A 26471-nucleotide genomic window follows, 5' to 3' on the forward strand; every position below is an offset into this window, starting at 1 on the left:
CACTCTGGGAAAAAGCTTCTTGCTAACCACCCTGTCTATACCTCTCATGATTTTGTACACCTCAATCAGGTCCCCCCTCAACCTCCGTCTTTCTAATGAAAATAATCCTAATCTACTCAACCTCTCTTCATAGCTAGCGCCCTCCATACCAGGCAACATCCTGGTGAACCTCCTCTGCACCCTCTCCAAAGCATCTACATCCTTTTGGTAATGTGGCGACCAGAACTGCACGCAGTATTCCAAATGTGGCCGAACCAAAGTCTTATACAACTGTAACATGACCTGCCAACTCTTGTACTCAATACCCCGTCCGATGAAGGAAAGCATGCCGTATGCCTTCTTGACCACTCTATTGACCTTCGTTGCCACCTTCAGGGAACAATGGACCTGAACACCCAAATCTCTCTGTACATCAATTTTCCCCAGGACTTTTCCATTTATTGTATAGTTCACTCTTGAATTGGATCTTCCAAAATGCATCACCTCGCATTTGCCCGGATTGAACTCCATCTGCCATTTCTCTGCCCAACTCTCCAATCTATCTATATTCTGCTGTATTCTCTGACAGTCCCCTTCACTATCTGCTACTCCACCAATCTTAGTGTCGTCTGCAAACTTGCTAATCAGACCACCTATACTTTCCTCCAAATCATTTATGTATATCACAAACAACAGTGGTCCCAGCACGGATCCCTGTGGAACACCACTGGTCACACGTTTCCATTTTGAGAAACTCCCTTCCACTGCTACTCTCTGTCTCCTGTTGCCCAGCCAGTTCTTTATCCATCTAGCTAGTACACCCTGGACCCCATGCGACTTCACTTTCTCCATCAACCTACAATGGGGAACCTTATCAAACGCCTTACTGAAGTCCATGTATATGACATCTACAGCCCTTCCCTCATCAATCAACTTTGTCACTTCCTCAAAGAATTCTATTAAGTTGGTAAGACATGACCTTCCCTGCACAAAACTATCACTGATAAGCCCATTTTCTTCCAAATGGGAATAGATCCTATCCCTCAGTATCTTCTCCAGCAGCTTCCCGACCACTGACGTCAGGCTCACCGGTCTATAGTTACCTGGATTATCCCTGCTACCCTTCTTAAACAAGGGGACAACATTAGCAATTCTCCAGTCCTCCGGGACCTCACCCGTGTTTAAGGATGCTGCAAAGATATCTGTTAAGGCCCCAGCTATTTCCTCTCTCGCTTCCCTCAGTAACCTGGGATAGATCCCATCCGGACCTGGGGACTTGTCACCTTAATGCCTTTTAGAATACCCAACACTTCCTCCCTCCTTATGCCGACTTGACCTAGAGTAATCAAACATCTGTTCCTAACCTCAACATCCGTCATGTCCCTCTCCTCGGTGAATACCGATGCAAAGTACTCGTTTAGAATCTCACCCATTTTCTCTGACTCCACGCATAATTTTCCTCCTTTGTCCTTGAGTGGGCCAATCCTTTCTCTAGTTACCCTCTTGCTCCTTATATATGAATAAAAGGCTTTGGGATTTTCCTTAACCCTGTTTGCTAAAGATATTTCATGACCCCTTTTAGCCCTCTTAATTCCTCGTTTCAGATTGGTCCTACATTCCCGATTTTCTTCCAAAGCTTCGTCTTTCTTCAGCCGCCTAGACCTTATGTATGCTTCCTTTTTCCTCTTAGCTAGTTTCACAATTTCACCTGTCATCCATGGTTCCTTAATCTTGCCATTTCTATCCCTCATTTTCACAGGAACATGTCTCTCCTGCACGCTAATCAACCTCTCTTTAAAAGCCTCCTACATATCAAATGTGGATCTATCTTCAAACAGCTGCTCCCAATCTACATTCCCCAGCTCCTGCCGAATTTTGGTATAGTTGGCCTTCCCCCAATTTAGCACTCTTCCTTTGGGACCACTCTCGTCTTTGTCCATGAGTATTCTAAAACTTACGGAATTGTGATCACTATTCCCAAAGTAGTCCCCTACTGAAACTTCAACCACCTGGCCGGGCTCATTCCCCAACACCAGGTCCAGTATGGCCCCTTCCCGAGTTGGACTATTTACATACTACTCTAGAAAACTCTCCTGGATGCTCCTTACAAATTCTGCTCCATCTAGACCTCTAACACTAAGTGAATCCCAGTCAATGTTGGGAAAATTAAAATCTCCTATCACCACCACCCTGTTGTTCCTACATCTTTCCATAATCTGTTTACATATTTGTACCTCTATCTCACGCTCGCTGTTGGGAGGCCTGTAGTACAGCCCCAACATTGTTACCGCACCCTTCCTATTTCTGAGTTCTGCCCATATTGCCTCACTGCTCAAGTCCTCCATAGTGCCCTCCTTCAGCACAGCTGTGATATCCTCTTTGACCAGTACTGCAACTCCTCCACCCCTTTTACCTCCCTCTCTATCCCGCCAGAAGCATCGATATCCTGGGATATTTAGTTGCCAATCATGCCCTTCCCTCAACCAAGTCTCAATAATAGCAATAACATCATACTCCCAGGTACTAATCCAGGCCCTAAGTTCATCTGCCTTACCTACTACACTTCTTGCATTAAAACAAATGCACCTCAGACCACCAGTCCCTTTGCGTTCATCATCTGCTCCCTGCCTACTCTTCCCCTTAGTCACGCTGACTTCATTATCTAGTTCCTTACAGGCTTTAGTTACTACCTCCAGGTAGTTGACAGGTGCTGACCTCAGGAACAGCGGTTTCCCAACTTCAGACAGATTCAGGGTTTTCTGGCAGGTTCCGACTTTTTTTTTACCCCCGAAATGGCCCGAAGTTGGGAAACCACTGTTCCCAATCCAAGCAGCTGTCAGCTGTGAAACTGACAACATGATTTTTGTTTTAAAAACTGACCAACCATCTGCTGAGCGTACCCATTCTCTGCAACTGTCCGAGAGAGAGAAAGAGAAAGGGGTCAGAGAGAGAGAAAAGCAGACAGAGAGAGGGAGATGAAAGGGGACAGGGAGAGAGAAGGAGACAGAGAGAGACAGATGGAATCACAGAATTGTTACAATGCTGAAGGAGGCCATTTGGCTGCACTGGCTCTCCAAAAGAGCAATTCACTCAGTTCCATTCCCTCAGAGATAGGGGGACAGAGAGAAAGAGGGGAGAGGACAGAGAGAGGGAGAGGACAGAGGGCAGAGAGTGAGAGAAAGAGACAGAGGAGGACAGAGAGAGAGGGGGACAGAGCGAGAGAGAGACAGAGGAAAGGGGACAGAGAGAGAGAGAGAGAGAAAAGGGAAAGAGAGAGGGAGAAAGAGAGACAGGGGACAGAGAGAGAGGGGGGGCAGAGAGAGAGAAAAGGGAGGGAGAGAGAGGTGGAGACAGAGGGGGGGCGGGGGGGAAGAGAGAGAGAGGGGGAGAGAGAAAGGGGGAACACAGAGAGAAAACACAGAGAGAAAGGGGGAAGAGAGCAGGGGACAGAGAGAGAGGCGGGGATAGAGAGAGAGGCGGGTGTGGGTGGGGGACAGAGAGAGAGAGAGAGGGGGGACAGAGAGAGAGGGGGGGGACAAAGAGAGAGAGGGGGGGACAGAGAGAGGGGGACAGAGAGTCAGGGGGGGACAGAGAGAGAAGGGGGACAGGAAAAGAAGGGGGACAGAGAGAGGGGGGACAGAGTAAGAGAGAGAGGGGGGAACAGACAGAGAGAGCTGGGGGACAGAGAGAGACAGAGGGGTGGATAAAGAGAAGGGGGACACAGAACAAGGGGAAGCAACACAGAGAGGGGGAACACAGGGAATGAGAGAGAGAGGGAGAGAGAGTGATCACGATCACTCCTGACAGATGGACATCTATCGGGAATACGCCGCATCACTCCAAGAAGTGTGCAGCCATGCATTGACTCCTTGTGCAAGCAAAAAAAAAATGCCAGGTATCGCAGAAAATCGGCATTCAACATAGTGATGAGAAAGTAAGTCAATAAATTAATCTTCTCAATTAAAGCTTCTTCACAAAAATGTACAGTTGTTATTTTGATTAATAGGAAGATAGATTTTTAATGCCTTTATCTTTCCAAAATTGTCTCACCAGCCCCATATGTAAGACAAAGAGAGAGAGGGGGGGACAGAGAGAGGGTGAAAAGGTTGGACAACCCTTTGTTAAACTGAGGCCCCGTTTGCCTTTTCAGGTAGATGTAAAAGGTCCCGTGGCACCACTTGGGGGCGTTCTCCCTGGTGTACTGGCCAACATTCAACCAACATCACCAAAACAGATCATTATCACACTGCCATTTGTGGGACATTGCTGTGCAAAAATTGGCTGCCACAGTTCCTACATTGTAACAGTTCAAATAGTACTTCATTGGCTGTTATGCACTTTGGGACATCCTGTCGTTGTGAAAGATGCTATATAAATGCAAGTCTTTCCCTCTGTCATCTTGGGGTGGGAGACAATGAATATGAGAGTATGGGAGACATGATATAAAGCAGTGGGAGGTCGGGGGGACGCAGGGGGTGGGGTAACGTTTCTCCCACTAGAGGAAGGAGAGGATACCCTCAAATAAACTTTCTTTTGTGCCTGAAGACATTTCAGCTGGAATAGATGCCAACCTTCCCCATGCTTCAAAACACTACTTACCTGTTGTTCCTCATGATAGCAAGGAAATATTAGCTGGCAGTCCAAATGTGGGTAGGGAAAGCATTTTTAAGTTGACTTTGACCTTAATAATTTGATTATATTAACAACTGTAGAACTGATAATAGCCAGTGCTGGGAGTAGCTCAGTTAGATTCTTTTGTGACAGGTACCTTAGAACCCATCTCTTATTTCAGGCAGGTATAGTATAACTAAATGTATTATGTGCAGTCCTCTGACCTGATTAAAAATGATGCTTCATTTAAACCCATAATCCAACTCCAAAAGTAAAAGAAGCTACAAAATCATCATGTGAACGTGACCTGGCACAACAGATCATGGGAATTACTCTGAATTTCTGATAAGTTTGCAAAAATGTTAAAACGTAACATTCTAAATGTTAATTTTAAAACATTCTAAATTTTTCAACAAAGCAAAGCATTCTAAATTACCAGAGAATATGTTTCAAAAGTCAGATGTCATTTTTTGGCATATTTTTGAAAACACTTCATAAAATGCAGCATATTGTACATTTCCCCTTAAGATTTTAAAAAAATCTATTATTAAAATTTGCAAGTGTTCCCAGTATAGATGTCACTCCTACCACAGGTTTACAGATCAGAAATAGTGGCAAGAAAATGGCTATGAATTATGCAATGAATTTGATTGTAACTTTAGACTAAATGTGTTAAATGAACCAAACACTTTGAATGTGTCGGTTTCCTCAGGGAGATACGTTGGGATATGGATTACTAGCAGGGGGATTCCTGCTAACAAACACCCACATTATGATCTCAGCCGATCTGCCTGGGAGTGGGGGACTAGTACTTTCAAACAAAAAAGGAGGATAAGTTGAGGGGAAAGCTGTTCAGATCACCCTCACACCAGTTGTAGCCTCACACTTTATAACTACTCCAAATGTGGCACAACTGCACACATTATCACAGCCTGCTACCTCACATGTAATACTTTCTAGTCTGCATGTATTCTCACATGCAACACGTCAGCCTTACTATGTTATCTTGCTATTTTTTCACATTTATGTAATAATGATGGACTGACATTACCAAACAGTTTACTCCTCAGTACCCATATTGAAATCATTCAAAATTATTTACAACTTTAAAAAACAGAAAACAATATCACTTTATCATGAATTATGCTAATACATAATTTGTGTATGTATAAATGAAATATAAAAATATTTTCACACAGACTGCTAAGAACTACCTTCTGTGTGAAATGACTATCATTTCGTTGGGTTTATATGAAATGTTGAATGGTCGAAATAAATAAATTCCTGCATTGGCTGGCAAAACTCTAATGGAACAATTAGAGAGAAGATAGTTTGGGTACAGCGAAGGTACATTCCCATGAGAGGGAAAGGTATGACAAACAAAGCCAGAGCTCCCTGGATGACAAAAGAGATGGAGAGTAAGATGAAATAGAAAATGGATGCATATGACAGTTGTCAGGTTGATAATACAAGTGATAATCAGGCTGTGTGTAGAAAGTTCAGAGGGGAGGTGAAAAAAGTAATAATACAGGCAAAGAGAGAGTATGAGAAGAGACTGACAGCTAACATAAAAGGAAATACAAAAGTCTTCTACAGGCATATAAATAGTAAAAGGGTAATAAAAGGATGGGTAGGGCCAATTAGGGACCAAGTTCTTTGAAGGAGTAACATGCACTGTGGATAAAGGGGAGCCCGTTGACGTACTGTACTTGGATTTCCAGAAGGCACTTGACAAGGTGCCACGTAAAAGGTTATTGCATAAAGTAGGAGCTCATGGTGTAGGGGGTAACATATTAGCATGGATAGAAGATTGGCTGGCTGGCAGAAAACAGAGACTATGCATAAATGAGTCCTTTTCTAATTGGCAGGATGTGATGAGTGGAGTCCCACAGGGAATTCTGAGGTGCAGAGGGATCTAGGTGTTCCAGTGCATGAGTCACAAAATGTTAGTATGCAGGTACAGAAAGTAATAAAGAAGGCTAATGAAATGCTTTCCTTTATTACTAGAGGAATTGAAAATAAAAGTAAGGATGTTGTGCTTCAGTTATACAGGGCATTGGTGAGACCACATCTCGAATACTGTGTGCGGTTTTGGTCTCCTTATTTAAGGAAGGATGTAAATGCGTTGGAGGCAGTTCAGAGGAGGTTTACAAGATTGATACCTGGAATGAGCGAGTTGTCTTATGAAAAAAGATTGGACAGACTGGGCTTGTTTTCACTGGAGTTTAGAAGAGTGAGGGGAGATTTGATTGAAGTATATAAGATCCTGAACGGTTTTGACAAGGTAGATGTAGAAAGAATGTTTCCTCTTTATTTATTTAGATACAGCACTGAAACAGGCCCTTCGGCCCACCGAGTCTGTGCCGACCAACAACAACCCATTTATACTAACCTACAGTAATCCCATATTCCCTATCACCTAGCTACACTAGGGGCAATTTACAACAGCCAATTTACCTATCACCTGCAAGTCTTTGGCTGTGGGAGGAAACCGGAGCACCCAGGGAAAACCCACATAGACACAGGGAGAACTTGCAAGCTCCACACAGGCAGTACCCAGAATCGAACCCGGGTCCCTAGAGCTGTGAGGCTGTGGTGCTAACCACTGTGCCACTGTGCTGCCGTGTGCCTCACTGTGGGTGAGTCCAGAACTATGTTTGAAAATTAGGGGTCACCCTTTTAGGACAGAGATGAGGAGAATTTTTTTCTCTCAGAGGGTTGTGCGACTTTGGAATTCTCTGCCTCAGAAGGTGGCGGAGGAGGCGTTATTGAATTTTTAAGGCGGAGGTAGATAGATTCTTGTTAGGCAAGGGAATCAAAGATTATCGGGGGTAGATGGGAAACTGGAATTCGAGTCAGAAACAGATCAGCAATGATCTTATTGGATGGTGGAGCAGGCTCGAGGGGCCGTTCATATGGTCGTGTGGTAAAAGGGGATTTATGCATGGAGGCAGAGGGCATGGCTAAGGTACTAAATCAGTACTTCGCATCTGTCTTTACTAAGGAAGAAGATGTTGCCAAAGCCATAGTGAAAGAGGAGCTAGTTGAGACACTGGATGGGCTAAAATTAATAAAGAGAAGGTGTTAGAAAAACTGGCTGCACTTAAAATTGATAAGTCACCAGGACCAGATGAGATGCATCCAAGGATACTGAGGGAAGGAAGGGTGGAAATTGCAGAGCCACTGGCCAGAATCTTCCAATCACCTTAGATACAAGGGTGGTGCCAGAGACTGGAGAATTTCAAACGTTACACCCTTGTTCAAAAAGGTATGTAAGGATAAGCTCAACAACTACAAGCTTAAACTACAGTTTAACCTGAGTGGTGGGAAAGCTTTTAGCTTTCGGACAAATGTGGATTAATTAAGGAAAGTCAGCACAGATTTGTTAAAGGCAAATCATGTTTAACTAATCTGATTGAGTTTTTTGATTAGGTAATGGGTTGATAACGGTAATGTGGTTGATGTGGTGTACAGGGACTTCCAAAAGGCATTTGGTAAAATACAACATAACAGGCTGATCAGCAAAGTCAAAGCTTATGGAATAAAAGGGACAGTGGCAGCATGGATACAAGGTTGGCTGAGTGACAGGAAACAGGGAGTAGTGATGAATGTTTGTTTTTCAGACTGGAGGAAGGTATATAGTGGGTTCCCCAGAGGTTGGTACTGGGACCACTGCTTTTTCTGACCTATATTAGTGATTTAGACTTGGGTGTACAGGGCATAGTTTCAAAGTTTGCGGATGACACAAAACTTGGAAGTATTGTGAACTGTGAGGGGGGTAGTGATAGACTTCAAGAGGACATAGACAAGCTGGTGGAATGGGTGGGCATGTGGCAGAGGAAATTTAATGCCGAAAAGTATGAACTGATACATTTTGGTAGGAAGAACAAGGAGAGGCATTATAAAATAAAGGATATAATTTTAGCAGTGGGTGCTGGATTAGAGGAACCTGGGGGTGTATGTGCAGAAATCATTGAAGGTTGAAGGGCAGATTGAGAAAGTGGTTAATAAGGCTACGTGATCCTGGGCTTTGTAAATAGAGGCAGAAAGGACAAAAGCAAGGATATTATGGTGAACCTTTATAAAACGGTGGTTCGGCCTCAACTGATGTATTTTGTCCAATTCTGGGCTCCACACTTTAAGGAGGATATGAAGGCTTTAGAGAAGGTGCACAAAGATTTATGAGACTGGTTCCAGGGATGAGGGACTTCAGTTGCTGGATAGGTTGGAGAAGCTAGGCTGTTCTCCTTAGAGAAGGTTGAGAGGAGATTTGATAGAGGCGTTCAAAATCATAAGGGATCTGGACAGAGTAACTCGGGAGAAACTATTCCCATTGGCAGAAGGGTCAAGACCCAGAGAACACCGATTTAAGGTGAACGATGAAAGAACCAAAAGCGACACAAGAAAAAACCTTTTTATGCAGCGAGTGGTTAGGATCTGGAATGCACTGCTTGAGACTGCAGTGGAGGCAGATCCAAACATGGCTTTCAAAAAGGAATTGGATAGTGGAGAGGGACTAGGTGAGTTGCTGTTGCAGAGAGCAAGACACAAAGGGCCGAATGGCCTCCTCCTTTGCTGTAACCATTCTATATTCTACAAATATGCAAAAATAACTCTCAGCCATCTGTCATTTTAATAGAAGATTCAGGCCTTGTTTCCACACATTAAATATTCCCCTAATATCTTGGTCGCAACTTAATTCACTGATTTTGAAATTATTTTTCTTGCCTGTATGAAATTATAAAATTGAGCTAGTTCCTGGGAGTTTTGGGTGTGTTAATTAGACACAGTTTGGAGGTTTCCTTTAAGGAAATACCTTTTCTATACAGCAACTATTGTTCATTAGGTTGAATCACTAATGGAATAAATCTATCATCCTAGAGCACTGAGACTGAGATGGGAACTAAAAATTAACAAATAAGGTTGACAAATTTTCTAAACTTTAGCTTCTGTGCTCTTCCCTTAATCAGTTCTTGAAGCTGTGAGGAAGGTCTTATTGTATTAGGCTAAATCGAGCTAATTTGCTCCAAATCATTGATTGTGAGCCAGTCAGTCCAGACATGCATGCGTTATCAAGCAGCTTAGAGACTGTAGACAGGGGCATTCCTACTCCTCCTGGCTAATGCACAGATGATACATCAGTGTTGCTGCCAACTATACTCCATGATTGGTAGGTTTCAGGATTTACAGGAAACTAGTTCAGCTATGTCTAATTGATGGAGATTGATTGCTATGATTAATCACCAACTCCATTATCATTGTATCAGGCAATTACCAGAATGGTAGAAGTTGAATTGGATGGTCCTCAGTTTTTTTTTCATCTAGCAATCACTGTGTTCCTTACAAGTTATTATGGTCTAAAAGAACAGAAGAGGTCCCAGGTTTCGTTTGACTGCCAACAACTTCAATTTGCCTGAGGCAACTTTTCAATGTGTAATTCTTAAACTTGTTATTTGTTCCTTTTAGTTCCTTATGTTATCCACCTTTCACAAAGGGCATGGCCTACTCAAAGACCTCTGCTGCTGTCGCTCTGCAGCTGGGCTGCAGGAAGTCACATAAGAGAGACGAACCCTGAGTAACTCACCCTCAGATTCTCCCTTCTCCTCTTCCATTTCTGCGTGAACACTGCTATATAATTTAGAAATATTAGGTTAGCCTAGCGTCATGGAGCGTTGATACAATAACACCGTAGGACATAAACTGGCTGGAACAGATTCAGATCTCAGGCTGGCCATGAGTGGCTGGATTATATAGCAGTGTTCACACAGAAATGGAAGAGGAGAAGGGAGAATCTGAGGGTGAGTTACTCAGGGTTCGTTTCTCTTATGTGGCTTCCTGCAGCCCAGTTGCAGAGCGACAGCAGCAGAGGTCTTTGAGTAGGCCATGCCCTTTGGGAAAGGTAGATAACATAAGGAACTAAAAGGAACAAGTAACAAATAATTGGAGCATAAAGGACTTAACTAAAATTTTACATCAAAATCTTACTGCTTCTTTGTGTAGCAATGGGATATTTGTGAGCAACTGTGCCAGTGCCAACTTATATCCTTACTGCACCTGTCTTTGCTTTCAGTTCTGGATTATTCCCAGCATCCTTGGCAGTTCCATCCTCTGTGGCCTTTCAGATGATCAATGGGAGATGATCTCAGCATGGATCTACGGGTTCGGGCTGTGTGGCCTTTTCATTGTCTCCACTGTCTTTCACACCATCTCCTGGAAGAAAAGCCATTTCAGGTAAGTGACGTTTTGTCATAGTCTGAACACTGGCCCAGTTTATTTAATGGTATCTGTGCATCGGTATTAGATACAGAACGCATAGTAGGTTTCATTTTAGGGGTGATAGTGAGGTTTGGGGGGTGCGCAATAATGCTAAGTATAACTCTATTCTTACTCTGATAAGAGCTGCTCCAAAACCAGCTAAGGCCAAGAAGTTGAAAGTCTCCTCTTTTAGGTGTGTAACTCATAGCATACTGTACTTCCACGTCTGGATTAGATTCACAAAGCTGCTTCATATTCACCACTCAATAGGTCTGATTGACGGTATGTCTCAGTGGAACATGGAATCATGGAATAGAATCATAGAATGGTTACAGTACAGAAGGAGGCTATTTGGCCCATTGTGTTTGTGCTGGCTGTCTGCAACAGCAACTCACCAAGTCCCACTTCCCTGCCTTTTCCCTTAGCCCTGCAAATTTTTTCTCAAGATATTTATTCAATTCCCTATTGAAGGCCTCCATTGAATATGCCTCCACCACACTGTCAGGCAGTGCATTCCAAATCATAACCACTCACCGCATAAACATGTTTTTCCTCATGTCACCACTGCTTCTTTCGTCAAACACCTTAAATTGAAGTCCTCTGGTTCTGGATCCTTCTGCCAGTGGGAACAGTTTCTCCCTATCTGCTCTGTCCAGACCCCTCATGATTTTGAACACCTCTGTCAAATCTCCTCTTAGTCTTCTCTTTAAGGAGAACAGCCCAGCTTCTCCAATCTGGCCATGTAACTGAAGTTCCTTATCCTTGGAACCATTCTTGTAAATCTTTTCTGCACTCACTCTGATGGGTAAGGAGAGTGGGGGGTGGGGGTGAGATTGTTGCTCAGAGGTTATGCAGTGAGAACGGGAAATGCAGGCTCCATCTCACACTCCTTGAATTACCAATGTCACTAGCATTGCTGTGGGAAACATGTAGTATAATCTTATAACAGTGTCAATTAATGGAAACCAGCCATTGAACTTACAGTATTCTGGCCAACATCACTCACTGGATTCTTATTGATATTCTGCCACTTGTCAATTGATCAATGAAATGCTAGGCATAAACCAGCAACTACATGGAAACAGGCTAGAATAATGACTACACTTAATTCAGCTGACTTGGTTGATTTTAAGTGAATAGGATCACTGATGTCCTATATGAGCTCTGTGCAGATGGCAGAAACCTAGACCTCAGTTTGGATAGTAAAAAATATCAACATTATATAGCCTCTTTCTAAAAATAAAGCCATTTTAAAGTTGCCTCATTGGTAAAATATTTTATTTTTATGTAACAAAGGCAATTAATATTTTCCTACAATCTGTATTCTTTTCTTGAGGGACAGGAATTTGTTTTATGGTATATAGTACTTTAATTTTGCATTTATATAGCACTTTTCAGGGCATCCCAAAGCACTTCACAGCCAGTGAAGTACTTTTACAGCATAGCATAATGTAGAAAAATGCAGCAGCAAATTTTCCCCCAGCAAGGTCCCACAAACAGCAATTGGATAAATCTGTTTTTAATGGTGTCGTGGTTAAATGTTGGCTACAACACCAGGTGAACTCCCCGCTGTTCCTCAAATATTGCTATGGTGTTGGCAGGGCAGGCGGATCCCCAAGTTTAACATCTCATCCAGAAGACGGCACCTCCAACAGTGCAGCACTCCCACAGTACTGCAGGAGTACTGAGGGTCAGCCTGGATGATGTGCTCAAATACTGGGAATGTGGTTTGAATCTACAACCTTCTGAGTCAGAGGCGAAAGTGCTTACTGTAGCAAAGAATGGTAATTTTAACCGTACCAAACTACCGGAAACAGGGCAGATGACCAGTTAAAATTGCCCAGGTCACTTATCTGCCTGAAGGCTGCCAGGAGCTCATTGCTCTGAATTTTAACCTGCTAAGGGTGCAGTGTCCTTCTTTACATATGCACATCGGGTCTTAATGGCATCATTGGAAACTGACTGCAATGGCCTGAGTGGGAAGTTGCATTTGGTCAGGTGACGACAGTGGGGATCAAAAGTCAGGGCCAGAAGAAGCCCAAGCAGGTAATGGAGTGCTCCGCCAGACCCCACGAAGGCTTAGGCCTCCCTTGCCATAGGTTCCCCCTTTCCTTCCCAACTGCTGAATCCGAACCCTTCATGGACATCATCAATTGGTCACCAGGCTAAAAGATTGTTTGCAGCTTCCCACTGACTTCCTGCCTGGAATAGGTTGTGAAGTTATCTGGTGAGATTGAAATGAGACCAAGGAGTTAAAGTAGCCCAGGCCCGATTTCTGGAGCAGTGGTTAAGTTTCAAGCACACCTCAATTCCTATCCAACCAAAGCCCACCCAATTAAAATTGGGGCCAATCTTTGAATGAGTGTATGTGATTGAGAGTGTATATGTATGTGTGTGTTTATCTAAATTCAGAAGGCTTAGCCTAGTTACGATCTTTTTGTCCAGGGATATAGTTCTGATTACAACAGTTTTAATCTGAAACATTCCAATTACCCTATATTGGAGCTAAGATTACAGTTAGAGTGAGAATGTCCTATTTATTCTCTGTGAAGCACATCAGTGCATTGGAATACGATGTAAACCTGTGCCTCTGTACTACATCCAGTGGAATTCTACCCAACTGTTTTCTTTCTTTATCCAGAACAATAGAGCATTGCTTCCACATGTTTGACAGGATGGTGATCTACTTCTTCATTGCTGCATCTTATGCCCCCTGGTGAGTCAACAAAGAACTGTTGAGTAGTGAATTTATAACAACACTGACTGATTGGGCTTGCGAATTAATTAGAAGAAATCTCAAACACAGTTCATGCCATTAACCTTGAAAAAATAACTTCTATTTATAAAGCATCCATCACATCCTTAGGATGGCCCAAAGTGCTTCACATCCAATGAATTCCTTTCAAGGAGTAGTCACTGTTCTTATGTGGGTGAATGTGGCAGTCAATTTGCGCACAGCAAGATCCCACAAACAGCAAATGAAAAGAATGGTGATTAGTCTGCTTAAGTGGGATTGGTTGAGGGAGGAATATTGGCCAGTGTACCAGGAGAACCCCCTACCCCTTGTCAAAGGGGCGGCACAGTGGTGCAGTGGTTAGCACCGCAGCCTCACAGCTCCAGAGACCAGGGTTCAATTCCGGGTCACATGCCAAAGACTTGCAGGTTGATAGGTAAATTGGCCATTATAAATTACCCCTCGGATAGGTAGGTGGTAGGGAAATATAGGGACTGGTGGGGATGTGATAGGAATATGGAATTAGTATAGGATTAGTATAAATGGGTGGTTGATGGTCGGCACAGACTTGGTGGGCCGAAGAGCCTGTTTCAGTGCTGTATCTCTGAAAAAAAAATATTGCCATGGGATCTTTTACAGGCACCTGAATACCTGAAAGACAGCACTCCCAACAATGCAGCAGTTCCTCAGCGCTACATTGGAGTGTCAGCAACTATATCAGTTGTTTCAAACATGAGGCAACAGATCATTTTTGCTGTGTCATTGTAATCTGCATTGGATGCCTTACTTATATGCTGGGAATTGTCATTCACAGCTACAGTAACCCACAGACACATTCCTTATCTCCCATTAATGTTACCAGCCTGTTTGATAATTAGGGGGCTGGACAAGGTAGTGAATGAGGAAACTGTTCACCCCTGCGGCCTGCCTTGTAGTTTATTGCCACACTGAACTCAATTAAACATGCAACCTGGGCTACCAACATCTTTTATTAAGCTAACATTTTTTGTTACATCATCAAAGCAATACTGGCATTCAAGTCCTTGAGGAGCTGCAGAGCGGAATTAGACCATAAGAACAAAAGAAATAGGAGGAGGAGTAGACCATACAGCCCCTCGAGCTTGCTCTGCCATTCAGTACGATCATGGCTGATCTTCTACCTCAACTCTATCTTCCTGCCAGCTCCCCCTATCACTTGATTCCCCGAGTGACCAAAAACCTATCTATCTCAGCCTTAAATATATTCAACAATGGAGCATCCAGAACCCTCTGGGGTAGAGAATTCCAAAGATTCACAACCCTCTGTGTGAAGAAATATCTTCTCACCTCAGTTCTAAATAATCGGTCCCTTATCCTGAGACTGTGCCCCATGTTCTAGATTCCCCAGTCAGGGGAAACAATCTCTCAGTGTCTACCCTGTTAAGCCCCTTTAGAATCTTGGATGTTTCAATGAGATCACCTCTCATTCTTCTAAACTCCAGATAATATAGACCCAATTTACTCAACTTCTCATCATAGGTCAACCCTCTCATCCCAGGAACCAATCTACTGAACCTTCGCTGTACTGCCTCCAAGGCAAGAATATCCTTCCCTAGATATTGAGACCAAAACTGCACACCGTACTCCAGGTGTGGTCTCACCAAAGCACTGTATAATTGTAGCAAAATTTCCTTATTCTTGTACTCCAATCCCTTTGCAATAAAGGCCAACATGTCGTTTGCCTTGCTAATTGCTTGCTGTACTAGCATGCTAACTTTGTGTTCCTTGTACAAGTACACCCAAGTCCCTCTGACCATCAACGTTTACAAGTTTCATGCCTCTTAAAAAATATTCTGCTTTTCTATTCTTACTACCAATGTGAATAACTTCACGCTGCCCTACATTATACTCCATCTGCCACCTCGTTAACCATTCACTTAACCTGTCTATATCTCTTTGCAGCCTCTTTGTTCCCTCCTCACATTCCTTATCTCCCATTAATGTGATCAAGTGACTGGTCCCTAATGTCAGAGGCCTGAGTTATGAGGAAAAGAACATAGGAACAGAAGTAGGCTATTCAGCCCCTCGAGCCTTGTCTGTCATTCAGTGAGATCATGGCTGATCTTACTCCATCCACCTTCCCTGGCTCCATATCCTTTTATACCTTGTCTAGCAAAAATCTGTTGATCCCGGATTTAAAATGATTAATTGAGCTAACATCTACTGTGTTTTGTGGGAGAGAATTACACACTTCTACCACTCTTTGTGTGAGAAATGTTTTCTAATTTCTCTCCCAAATGGCCTGGGCTCTGATTATGTCCCCTTCTCTTAGCCTCTCCCACCAGCAGAAAAAGTTTCTCTCCATTTACACTTTCAATTCCTTTCAAAATCCTAAAAACCTCACTCAAATCACCCCTTAACCTTCTATATTTCAGGCAATACAAGCCAAGTTTATGTAATCTCACCTCTTAATTTAACCCTTGGAGCCCTGGTAACATTCTGGTGAGTCTGCACTGTGTTCCTTCCAAGCCCAGTATATCCTCACCATGGTGCAATGCCCATAACAGTGCACAGTACTCCAGATAGAGTTCAACCAATGTGGTTTAGCTGCAGCAAAACTTCCCTTTTTAAATTCTAGTCCTCCAGTTATAAGGGCTAACATTCCATTATCCTTTTTGATGACTTTATATACCTGACCATTATATTTTAGTGATCTCTATACATGGACCCCTAAAAGACTGGAGAAAATTGGCCTACTCAGCCTGGAAAGGAAGTGACCTCACTGACATACAAAAGATTGAAAGGGTAACGGATCATGGGTGTAAATTTAGGACAGATATCAGAAAGCTCTTGATCACTCAAAGAATGATCAACACATGGCCTTGGAAGGTAATATAGGCAGAAACCTTGGAATCAATTCAAAATGGTTGATGTCAGATGTTATGATAGGGTAGGCCTGTAGCTTTTTTTTCCTGAAAGAATTCAGTTGAAATAAGTCAAATGGCTTTCGTCATCTGTCACCTTCGGATTTCCATTTTTGATGCTTTGGTACAGATTTATAAGCAACTTATGAGGACACAGTCATTTTACAAGGGTTTGCCAGTCCTCTATACAGTCGAGAGAAAAATATGGGCTGAAAATTTCCTCAGAACTGTTCGAGCTTCTGTAACTTCCAATCATGTTATGGCACAGGAGTGGGAGTATCTCTGAAGAAATGCCCAGCCTATACGTGAGCTAGTTTTTACTTGCTTAACCTAACTTTACCATTTACCCTGATTGTTGTTCCATGTGTAAAATAATTTCCTTCTCTGTTGTATCTCCAGCCCAATGTCTGATATTGATTGCTGGCAGAATCAGGGAAAGGGTAGTGATCTTCTTGCTAGTACTCTGCTCAGCAGCTATTGTCAAGGAAGTAATTGGGGGTAACCCCTCAGCATGCCCCCTGAACTTTTACCCTCACATCACATCATACATTTAGAACAGAGGAGCATAGAAACAGAAGTAGGCCATTCGGTCCCTCGAGCATGCTCCACAATTAGCTGATCTACATCTCAAACTCCACTTACCCACCTTGGTTCCATATCTCCTAACATGGTACGAGAAACTATGCGAGTTGTTTCCCGGCTCCGGGGTGGTTGCAGGGGGGGGGAGGGGTGTGCGGAGATTGTCTGAACGAAGGACCCGGCATTGGGAAGGGGAGGCCCACTGAGGGCCACCTCCCTGCCCTTGCTGCCAACGCCCCTCTCACCCCTCCCCCTCAAACCCCATCCTACGAGACCCCTCCTGCCCTGACTTACCTTAAGGCTCATTCTGTACTTCAGTGGCCACCTAATCACTGGCTTCATGTGACAAACCAACAAAAAAAGGACTGGTGTTTCCCCGGCATAAAAAAAGTTAGTGGGTAAAGTCATCACTGGTCAGTTGGCAAACGAGTGGTAAAGGCAGACCCTGAGCACAGGACGCCTAACCGACTCTTCAGCAATAGCAACTACTAGATCAGAGAATGGGATGGCGGGAAGAGGCAGCTAGGAAGGTAATGATACCTGAAAGAAACAGAACAGGAATAAAACACTCAATGCATCTATTCCAGTCTTTCCAACAGACAGTGTAAAACCTATTTTGGGCTCTCATAGACACTTATACAATCTCCAGTGGTAACATCCTCTGTCCCTGACAAGGTGATGAGACCTTTGGTTCTGTTGGTGTCAGTGGCAGAAATGCATGTGCACTGGTTGTCCCAGTTCCTTGCTTAGCTGACTTCAGTAATAAACACTCATTGTTTAAAACAATTTAGAAAAAGTTCCTAAATGGTTCTTGCTAACTACAAAAAAAAACGGATGAGTTATTGATTGGGTTATCTTGCATTCACCCATATAGGATCTGTAGATCTCTCAGCAACTGGCTCTGTGCAGCAGTGGCACAGGCCTGGGAATAGGTTGCTGGATGATTTTTTAGATTTAGATTTAGAGATACAGCACTGAAACAGGCCCTTCGGCCCACCGAGTCTGTGCCGACCATTAACCACCCATTTATACTAATCCTACACTCCTACCACATCCTCACCTGTTCCTATATTCCCCTACCACCTACCTATACTAGGGGCAATTTATAATGGCCAATTTACCTATCAACCTGCAAGTCTTTTGGCTGTGGGAGGAAACCGGAGCACCTGGAGGAAACCCACGCAGACACAGGGAGAACTTGCAAACTCCACACAGGCAGTACCCAGAATTGAACCCGGATCACTGGAGCTGTGAGGCTGCAGTGCTAACCACTGCGCCACTGTGGCAAGTTGGCAAGTAGCTTGGGGAAAGCAAGGAACTGAGCAAAATGTAGAGGGATTCCTTCTGCTAATAACCATTTCTTCGTTGCACCCCCATTTGCCACAGCACATCCAATTACCTGCATGCAACAAAGGAGGCTACGGAGGTCGAATCACCATTTTCAAAGATTCATAGGGGGCAGTTTTCCTAGCCCATTGGAGGCAGGTTCAGGGTGCACGGGGTGGGAAAGTCCCTGAAAGTAAGGTAGGGTTGGGATCTCCCTGTGATCCCACCCTCTGCCAGCTTTCCCTGGGGCAGGATTGAAGGAGACCGGGGAATCCCTTTGGATGTGTCGGGTAAATAATTTAGAAGTTGTTGAGAAGCCACTTAAGAGATCAGTTAGCACTGAATCCTGAATTTCCCAGACAGGGAAGTTGTTTCCCAACCTGTTAGCAACTCGTCAGGGTCACCGAGGCGAGTGCACAACTTCCTCAGTGAAACTAACAAACTGGGAAGACTTTGATCAGTGAAACTGAAGAACTCCGGCCATGGCCATTGGGAGCCTGCTATTCAAAGCACTTCTTCTCTCAAAGTGCTTTCACTGCATGACAGATAATGTAGAAGGCACTTCACCAGTCTGGCACTTCACTCACTTTTAACTTTACGTCCCTGCTGTCAGCCTTCAGCACAGCATGGGAACAACTTATGCAGCTCCACCTTCCACATTTGCTATGCGTAATGGACAGGGGCCACACCACCCCACAATGCCAATTGGTCTAGCAGGAATAACACCAGCTGTCTTCTCATTAGCCGCATGCCCCTCCACAGGGTAGAGGGATGGACACCGAGATCCAGCTGGAAGGAAGTAAGACCCCCAACACAGGGTCTACAGGCAGATGATCAGCTCTGTCAACAGGTCTCAACACCCAGTGACTCAAGATGCTCAGACTCTCACGTCAGGTCGCTGCTGATATCTGCAGCCTCCCAGAACAAGACCTCCTTCCCAGTGAACTGGGTGGGCTCACATTGCCGGTGGCTGATAAGGTGCCTGTCGCTGGGTGCCCAAACCTCCTCCCTCCCACACCTCTGCCTCTTGCCAAATTGTGTTCTCTCTTCTCCTGCAAGGAGAGAAAGCAGAGAGGTGTGTGTGTTCATAATGGCCTGTGTACAAACGAGAGAAGCACACCATTTGTGGAGGGTGACTGTGAGGCATGGGTGCAAGACGGCAATAGTCTGAGAGGCAGTGTGAGTGCTGGCTGTTCAGATGAGGATAGGAGGTGCCTGCAGAGAGAGGAATGAGTGGAGCTGCAATGTGCGTTGACCTGAGGAGTGTTGTGCAGGAGAATGCTAGGAAAGTCAGAGTGTGGGTTGTGACACCTGAAAGTGTTATGTTACTCACCTGTCATGTCCTCCTGAGGTCCTGCATCCTCTGCACTGTCTCCAGGTTGGAGGGACCACACTCCTGCTGCTGGCTTCCTCGGCCACTTCCATCCATGCCTACATGGTTGGAGAGGCTGTCCTTTTTTCTGCACCCCCCCACCCCCCCGTCCTTGGGACAGCTCACCTCACTGCAGCCCCTCAGCTGTACCTTCAGTTAAGTGTAAGAGATCTGGGGGCCAGCCTTCCCAGGTCTCCTCACCATTCCTGTGGTTGCTGCAGCCTCAAAATTCCAAGTGCTGATGAGCTTTTCTGAAACATGCCACGGTCCCTTTAATTAGAAATCCTTCCTTTGACAGATTGGACACGTCATCCTTAATTGGTCAAGGACCCTGGAGGTGGGCTCTTAATTAGTTTGCTCTGGTAAAGAGAAACTAGAAAGCCTTCAGCTCGAGGGTGTCAGGTTCCAAACCTGAAAATGGTCCTGCCGTTGTGCCGGGGACTAAAGCGGTAAGATTCCACCCACAGAATCAGAGAATCATAGAGCACAGAAGGAGGCCATTTGGCCCACTGTGCCTGTGCCTTTGAAACAGCTATCCAATTAATCCCACTCCCTTGCTCTTTCCCCATAACCCTGTGATTTTTCTCCCTTCAGGTATTTGTCCAATTCCCTTTTGAAAGTTACAATGAATCTGCTTCCATCACCCTTCCCATCCCATTATCGCCATCAGGTTTTACAAGGGGCACACATCTAAAGATTAGCAGGATCCACAATATCTCCTTCCTTCAGATGCTGCCTGACCTGCTGAGTATTTCCAACATTTTCTGTTTTTATTCCAGATTTCCAGCATCTGCAGTATTTTGCTTTTGTAACAGGCTTAGCAATGTTAGATGCAGAGTAACGGGTCTCAACCTTGTCCAGAAATATGGCTCAGCGCCAACCTCATAAGATCCTCACTATCCTATTATGACACCAGCTATCATGTAGGCATTCCGAGTCAGATTGTCAATTTAGAGCAAATGAAGTGGCAGCTTTGTGCTGTGGGTTTCGACCAATTAAGAACTCGATGAGCATGGCCTAAAGAGATTCCATTCTCTATTACTGTCCTTATTATTTTCTTACTGACGAGAGACTAGGAACTGTGAGGAGCAAGTCTTGAACAGCAAGTGCACAGGTACAAAAAGTAATCAAAAAAGCTAAGGAATGTTGGCCTTTATCTCAGAGGGATGCTGGAATATAAAGGGGATGGGTCTATTGGAAAAGGTTCAATTTTCAGCTTTTTTTTAAAGAAGTATCCTTTTTTGGCATGAGGAGATGCATATAAAAAAATTATCTTTTGTACTCTTTGGGGTTTAGAGGGTTAATTTATGAGGACAGGCTGCATAGACTAGGCTTGTATTCCCTTGAGTATAGAAGATTAAGTGCTGCTCTAATTGAGTGTTTAGATGATTAAAGGATATCTTAGGGAGCACAGAACATGGAAGCATAACCTTAAAATTAGAGCTTAGCTGTCACGAAGCACTTTTTCACACAAAAGATAGTTAGAATCTAGAACGCTCTCCCCCCCCATTGAGGCTGGGGATCAACTGAAAATGTCAAAACTGAGATTAATGGAGCATAAATTTTCCCCCCGTTATGTTCTAGTTTGTTAGAGAGACTCATTTCATGAACCTACCTCTTTCACTGCCACTATAACAGGTAAAATCAGGGAACACCAATCCAGAATGAACTCATGGAGCCATGTCTCCATCAGGAGCTTCAAATCCTTTGGATTTAATTAAGCTTTTCATTCAGGCTCCACATTTATGTGTCTATATCTCACACATCTATGTTTGATATGATCCTTATAAGTTCCATCAATGTTACCCATATTCTTGCAATTTTTTCTTGGTACGGTATTTTTTTCCCTCTGGTATTTTTCTATGTCCACCTCAGTCATGCATGATGACCCAGTCAAGAGGGCATGGCAGACAGATAGACTGCTCCCTAGTTTCTGCCAAAGCCACTCTATTGCCAGCCATTAGGACATGTGCAGAATAGATCTGAGTAATCATCCCTTCCTCCCTGTAAGGAAATGCCAGGTCTCAATTCATCAGGTCGCCCCACAAATGCACACACACATACACAAGTACAAGCACACACACAGACACATACAAACACTTAAACACACAGGCATCCACACACACACACACAAACATAAGTTAACGTGCAGACTTATGCAAATACAGACATATTCGCACAGACAGCCATATGCATACACACGTGTACACACACAAATGCACAAAACAGATAAAATCTGGATCTTACTAGGTAAGATTTGTAGGTGAAACCCATATCCTGTCACTCTGTGACATCACAGATTAAAACTCCAACAGCCAAATGTATTGAAACATGGTTTATCTGGTCACACTTCTCAAAATGGTCACATTCTCCCAATAAAAGAAACAGTGCCTTCAATTTGGGTATCGTTAGCAAATTTTCATTGTGGTAAAAGTGACCCCGGTTATCACAGTAAACTGACTGTTATATGACGAGGACGTTGAAGGAAAAGGGATAGGGATTTATGAAAAGATATATTGACGGATGGGTGAGTAACAGATAATCCTGACTGGGATTCCCCATTTTTGACAGCAATGACTTTTCTATATCCTTTAGTCTTATGTCACTATGTGTGCCTTGTTAGCATACTTGATTGAATGTATTTTACACTTTTCAAAATCTGTTTGTTTTCTTTCCTCCCTGTTCTATATTTTCCTGCTTTTCTCACTCCCATCCCTTTTCCCCCTTTCCCAGTCATGTTTTGTAAATAATTCATTTTCCTTTCCTGTCTTCCCAACACTTTTCCCAGGGAGTGACAGGTTTCCGCCAGTTCTGTTCTTCAGCCACTCTTTCCCTTACATAGTTCGGTTCACCTGAATGTATTAGTGCTAGCGACAGTGACACACTCAGAATAGCAGCATCCCTTGACAGACACAGCAGTTGAAATGCCTTTCTCACCACAGTTACTACCTGAGGGTTTTGTTGTTGTCATTCACCTAAAGTCCCACAGTCTCTTGAAATGCTGTTGAAAAAGGAGGCTTTCAGTGCCTTGGACTCAGGTGTTGCCAACCTTCCAGGATAGTCCTGGCGTCTCCAGGAATTAAAGGTTAATCTCCTGGACACTGCTTCCAGCAACCCTGGAGAAAAACTATTGGGACATTAAAAAAAAGTTTTTTTTTTGAACACTTTCATTTATTAGTTCTAAGAATATTAGGAGATTAGGAAAAAGAAGGCTGTTTGACAGTCAAGAATCATTCAATTGGATAATGAAATGATAGAAAGTTTAAGGCACAGTAAGAGGTCATTTGGCCCATCGTGTCTGCACATGGCCGAAAACTGATCCATCCATTCTAATCCCAAGAGTCGGTTGACTTTCCAACTATTGTAGGAAAGTGATGTGTCAGGCGTCCAGGACAGTTCGAGGCAGGAGGGACATATGTCTACACCTCCAGGAATATGTCCAACCAGAGTTGGCAACCCTACTTCGACTAAATCTTCAGAAGTACACTGCACCAAGACTTAATAAACATACAAAGGAAAAGATGCAGCTACCAAGTTCTGAGCAGGGATGGCCTGATGTGGAATCAACCACTAGCAACTGACCCTTAAACAGGGATCGGCAACTTGTCCATACACTGACATCGGTGTGCGTGATAAAAATTTTGAGGTCTGTGTTAATTTTAAATGTCTTGCTTAAAGGCTTGGAGCAAGAAATTTCTAATTATCAGGAGCAAGAGTAATTACAAAGGATAGGGGCATTAGGCTATCCAACCCACCAATCAAAAGCGCGAATGGTTTGCCAGTGTGCAGACTTCTGTCGAATCGGAGCACGGGGGAGCAGGACTCGTTGGGAAGACTGGAGCCGTCAATCAGCTGCTCCCTGCCTGTGTCTCACATGAGGAATTAGCCATGGAGAGCATGGATAGAATAGTGCACAGAAAAGCAAAGATAGAGCTGGAAAGGAAAGACATCTTTGAGCCAGAGCAAGCCTTTCTTTTAGGCAGACAGTCCACTTTCTCAGCTCTCCAAAGGCCCCAGTTTCTCTCAGCGAGCGGGGCCAGCGCCGAGTGGCAATGCATTCTGCTCCTGCTGCATGGGGGGGTGGGGGAGTGAGAGGGGGAGAGAGTGAGAGAGAGAGGAAGGGAGATAGGGGAAGAGAGGAGGAGGGGGAGGAGTGGGTATGTGGGAGAGGGAGGGGTGCAGGGGGAGAGAGAGGGGCGGGGGTAGAGAGAGGGACACAGATGGGAGAGGTGAGAGAGAGAGAGGGAGGGAAAGAGATCACGATCACTCTTAACATCTAACCGAATTCTCTGCATCGCTCATCAAGTGTGCAAGCAGACGTTGACTATTTGTGCAAGAAAAAACAATGCTGCGTATCTCACTAAATAGGGAGAAATAGGTTTTAAATAGGACTGTGTTTTGATGGCATTAGGTTGGCTCTTGATTGCTATCTGGAAAAGTGTATGTGCATTGTCTCTAAATGAGCAGTGGATCAAGCTTGGCTGAGGTGACAAAACGACTGCCTTCACTCACTATCTGGTTTCAGTTGTGAAGCCTGATTATTTGCGTGAAAGAGCAGGGGCCTAGAGCTGTGAAATAAGTGGGAGAAAGGAGATGCAGGCAGAGTGTGGGGGGAGAAGGTATTGAACAAATTAGCAGGAGTAGTGAGGTACTAAGGGTTAATTAACTGGTAATGGCACTATGTTCTTTATGCATAATGCACTTGTCTGAGATTCTTCTGTCTGATACTGTGGCATAGATCTTGACTTTGTGTGATAATGTAAAATGGGTAATAGTGAATCAACAGCCCGTTTCACATCTCTCCTGATTATTACTTTCATTGAAGTCAATGGGGAGATGTGAAATGTGTTGCTAATTCACTATAACCCATCTTACACTACTGTACAACGTCAAGAGCTACTCTTTAAGTAAAGCATTAACTCATTTGTGTTCCGGAACACAAAAGTCCGAGTGTATCAGGCCTGTGTCCTCAGTACCTTGCTCTATGGCAGCGAGGCCTGGACAACGTATGTCAGCCAAGAGCGACATCTCAATTCCTTCCATCTTCACTGCCTCCGGAGAATGCTCGGCATCAGGTGGCAGGACCGTATCTCCAACACAGAAGTCCTCGAGGCGGCCAACATCCCCAGCTTGTACACACTACTGAGTCAGCGGCGTTTGAGATGGCTTGGCCATGTGAGCCGCATGGAAGATGGCAGGATCCCCAAAGACACATTGTACAGTGAGCTCGCCACTGGTATCAGACCCACCAGCCGTCCATGTCTCCGCTTTAAAGACGTCTGCAAACGCGACATGAAATCCTGTGACAAAAACAAGAAATGCTGGAATCATTCAGCATCTGTGGAAAGAGAAGCAGAGTTAACGTTTCTTCAGTTCCGAAGAAGGGTCACTGACCCGAAACGTTAACTCTGCTTCTCTTTCCACAGATGCTGCCAGACCTGCTGAGTGATTCCAGCATTTCTTGTTTTTGTTTCAGATTTCCAGCATCCGCAGTATTATGCTTTTATGAAATCCTGTGACATTGATCACAAGTCGTGGGAGTCAGTTGCCAGCGTTCGCCAGAGCTGGCGGGCAGCCATAAAGACGGGGCTAAAATGTGGCGAGTCGAAGAGACTTAGTAGTTGGCAGGAAAAAAGACAGAGGCGCAAGGGGAGAGCCAACTGTGCAACAGCCCCGACAAACAAATTTCTCTGCAGCACCTGTGGAAGAGCCTGTCACTCTAGAATTGGCCTTTATAGCCACTCCAGGCGCTGCTTCACAAACCACTGACCACCTCCAGGCGCGTATCCATTGTCTCTCGAGATAAGGAGGCCCAAAAGAAAAGAAAAAGAAGAAACTCATTTGAAATAAAAGGCCTGCCCGGGTTCATACAACTGTGTGAAGTGTTCATACAGTAATATCATACAGTAATACAGCAAGTGGAAGAACCATGTGAGGACAAATTCATGCATAAGAAACCTTTTTTCCTATACACACATACCAACATACGAATTAGGAGCAGGAGTAGGCCACTCGGCCCCTCGAGCCTGCTCCATCATTCAACAAGATTGTGGCTGATCTGATTGTAACCTCAACTTCACATTCCCGCCTAACCCCGATAACCTTTCACCCCCTTGCTTATCAAGAATCTATCTACCTCTGCCTTAAAAATATTTAAAGACTCTTCTTCCACTGCCTTTTGAGGTAGAGAGTTCCAAAGACTCATAACCCCCTGAGAGAAAAGATTTCTCCTCATCTCTGTCTTAAATGGGCGACCCTTTATTTTTAAATAGTGACCCCTAGTTCTAGATTCTCCCACATTATTTTCACATCCACCTTGTCAAGGCCCCTCAGAATTTTATATGTTTCAATCAAGTCGCCTCTTACTGTTCTAAACTCGAGCGGAAATGGCCTATCCTGTCCAACCTTTCCTCATAAGGCAACCCACACATTCCAGGTATTAATATAGTAAACCGTCTCTGAACTGTTTCCAATTCATTTACATCCTTCCTTAAATAAGGAGACCAATATTGTACACAGTATTCCAGATGTGGTCTCACCAATGCCCTGTATAACTGAAGCCTAACCTCCCTACTTTTGTATTCAATTCCCCTCACAATAAATGACAACATTCTATTAGCCTTCCTAATTACTTGCTGTACCTGCATACTAACCATTTGCGATTCATGCACTAGGACACCCAGGTCCCTCTGCATCTCAGAGCTCTGCAATC

The 26471-nt window shown here is 44.1% G+C and overlaps 1 protein-coding gene across 2 annotated transcripts in view; it reads left to right on the top strand.

Annotated features, from left to right (window-relative positions):
- The window catches only part of mmd2a (monocyte to macrophage differentiation-associated 2a), a 106375-nt gene that overhangs the window by 65950 nt on the left and 13954 nt on the right, over positions 1–26471 (top strand). For both annotated transcript variants that reach the window (XM_068055801.1, XM_068055802.1), the window contains exons 3-4: positions 10661–10821; positions 13487–13561. In XM_068055801.1, coding sequence (XP_067911902.1) covers positions 10661–10821; positions 13487–13561 — 236 coding nt within the window. The remainder of the gene's footprint in view (positions 1–10660; positions 10822–13486; positions 13562–26471) is intronic.

The sequence above is a fragment of the Heterodontus francisci genome, chromosome 24 (genome assembly GCF_036365525.1).
Source record: "Heterodontus francisci isolate sHetFra1 chromosome 24, sHetFra1.hap1, whole genome shotgun sequence".
Lineage (NCBI taxonomy): Eukaryota > Metazoa > Chordata > Chondrichthyes > Heterodontiformes > Heterodontidae > Heterodontus > Heterodontus francisci.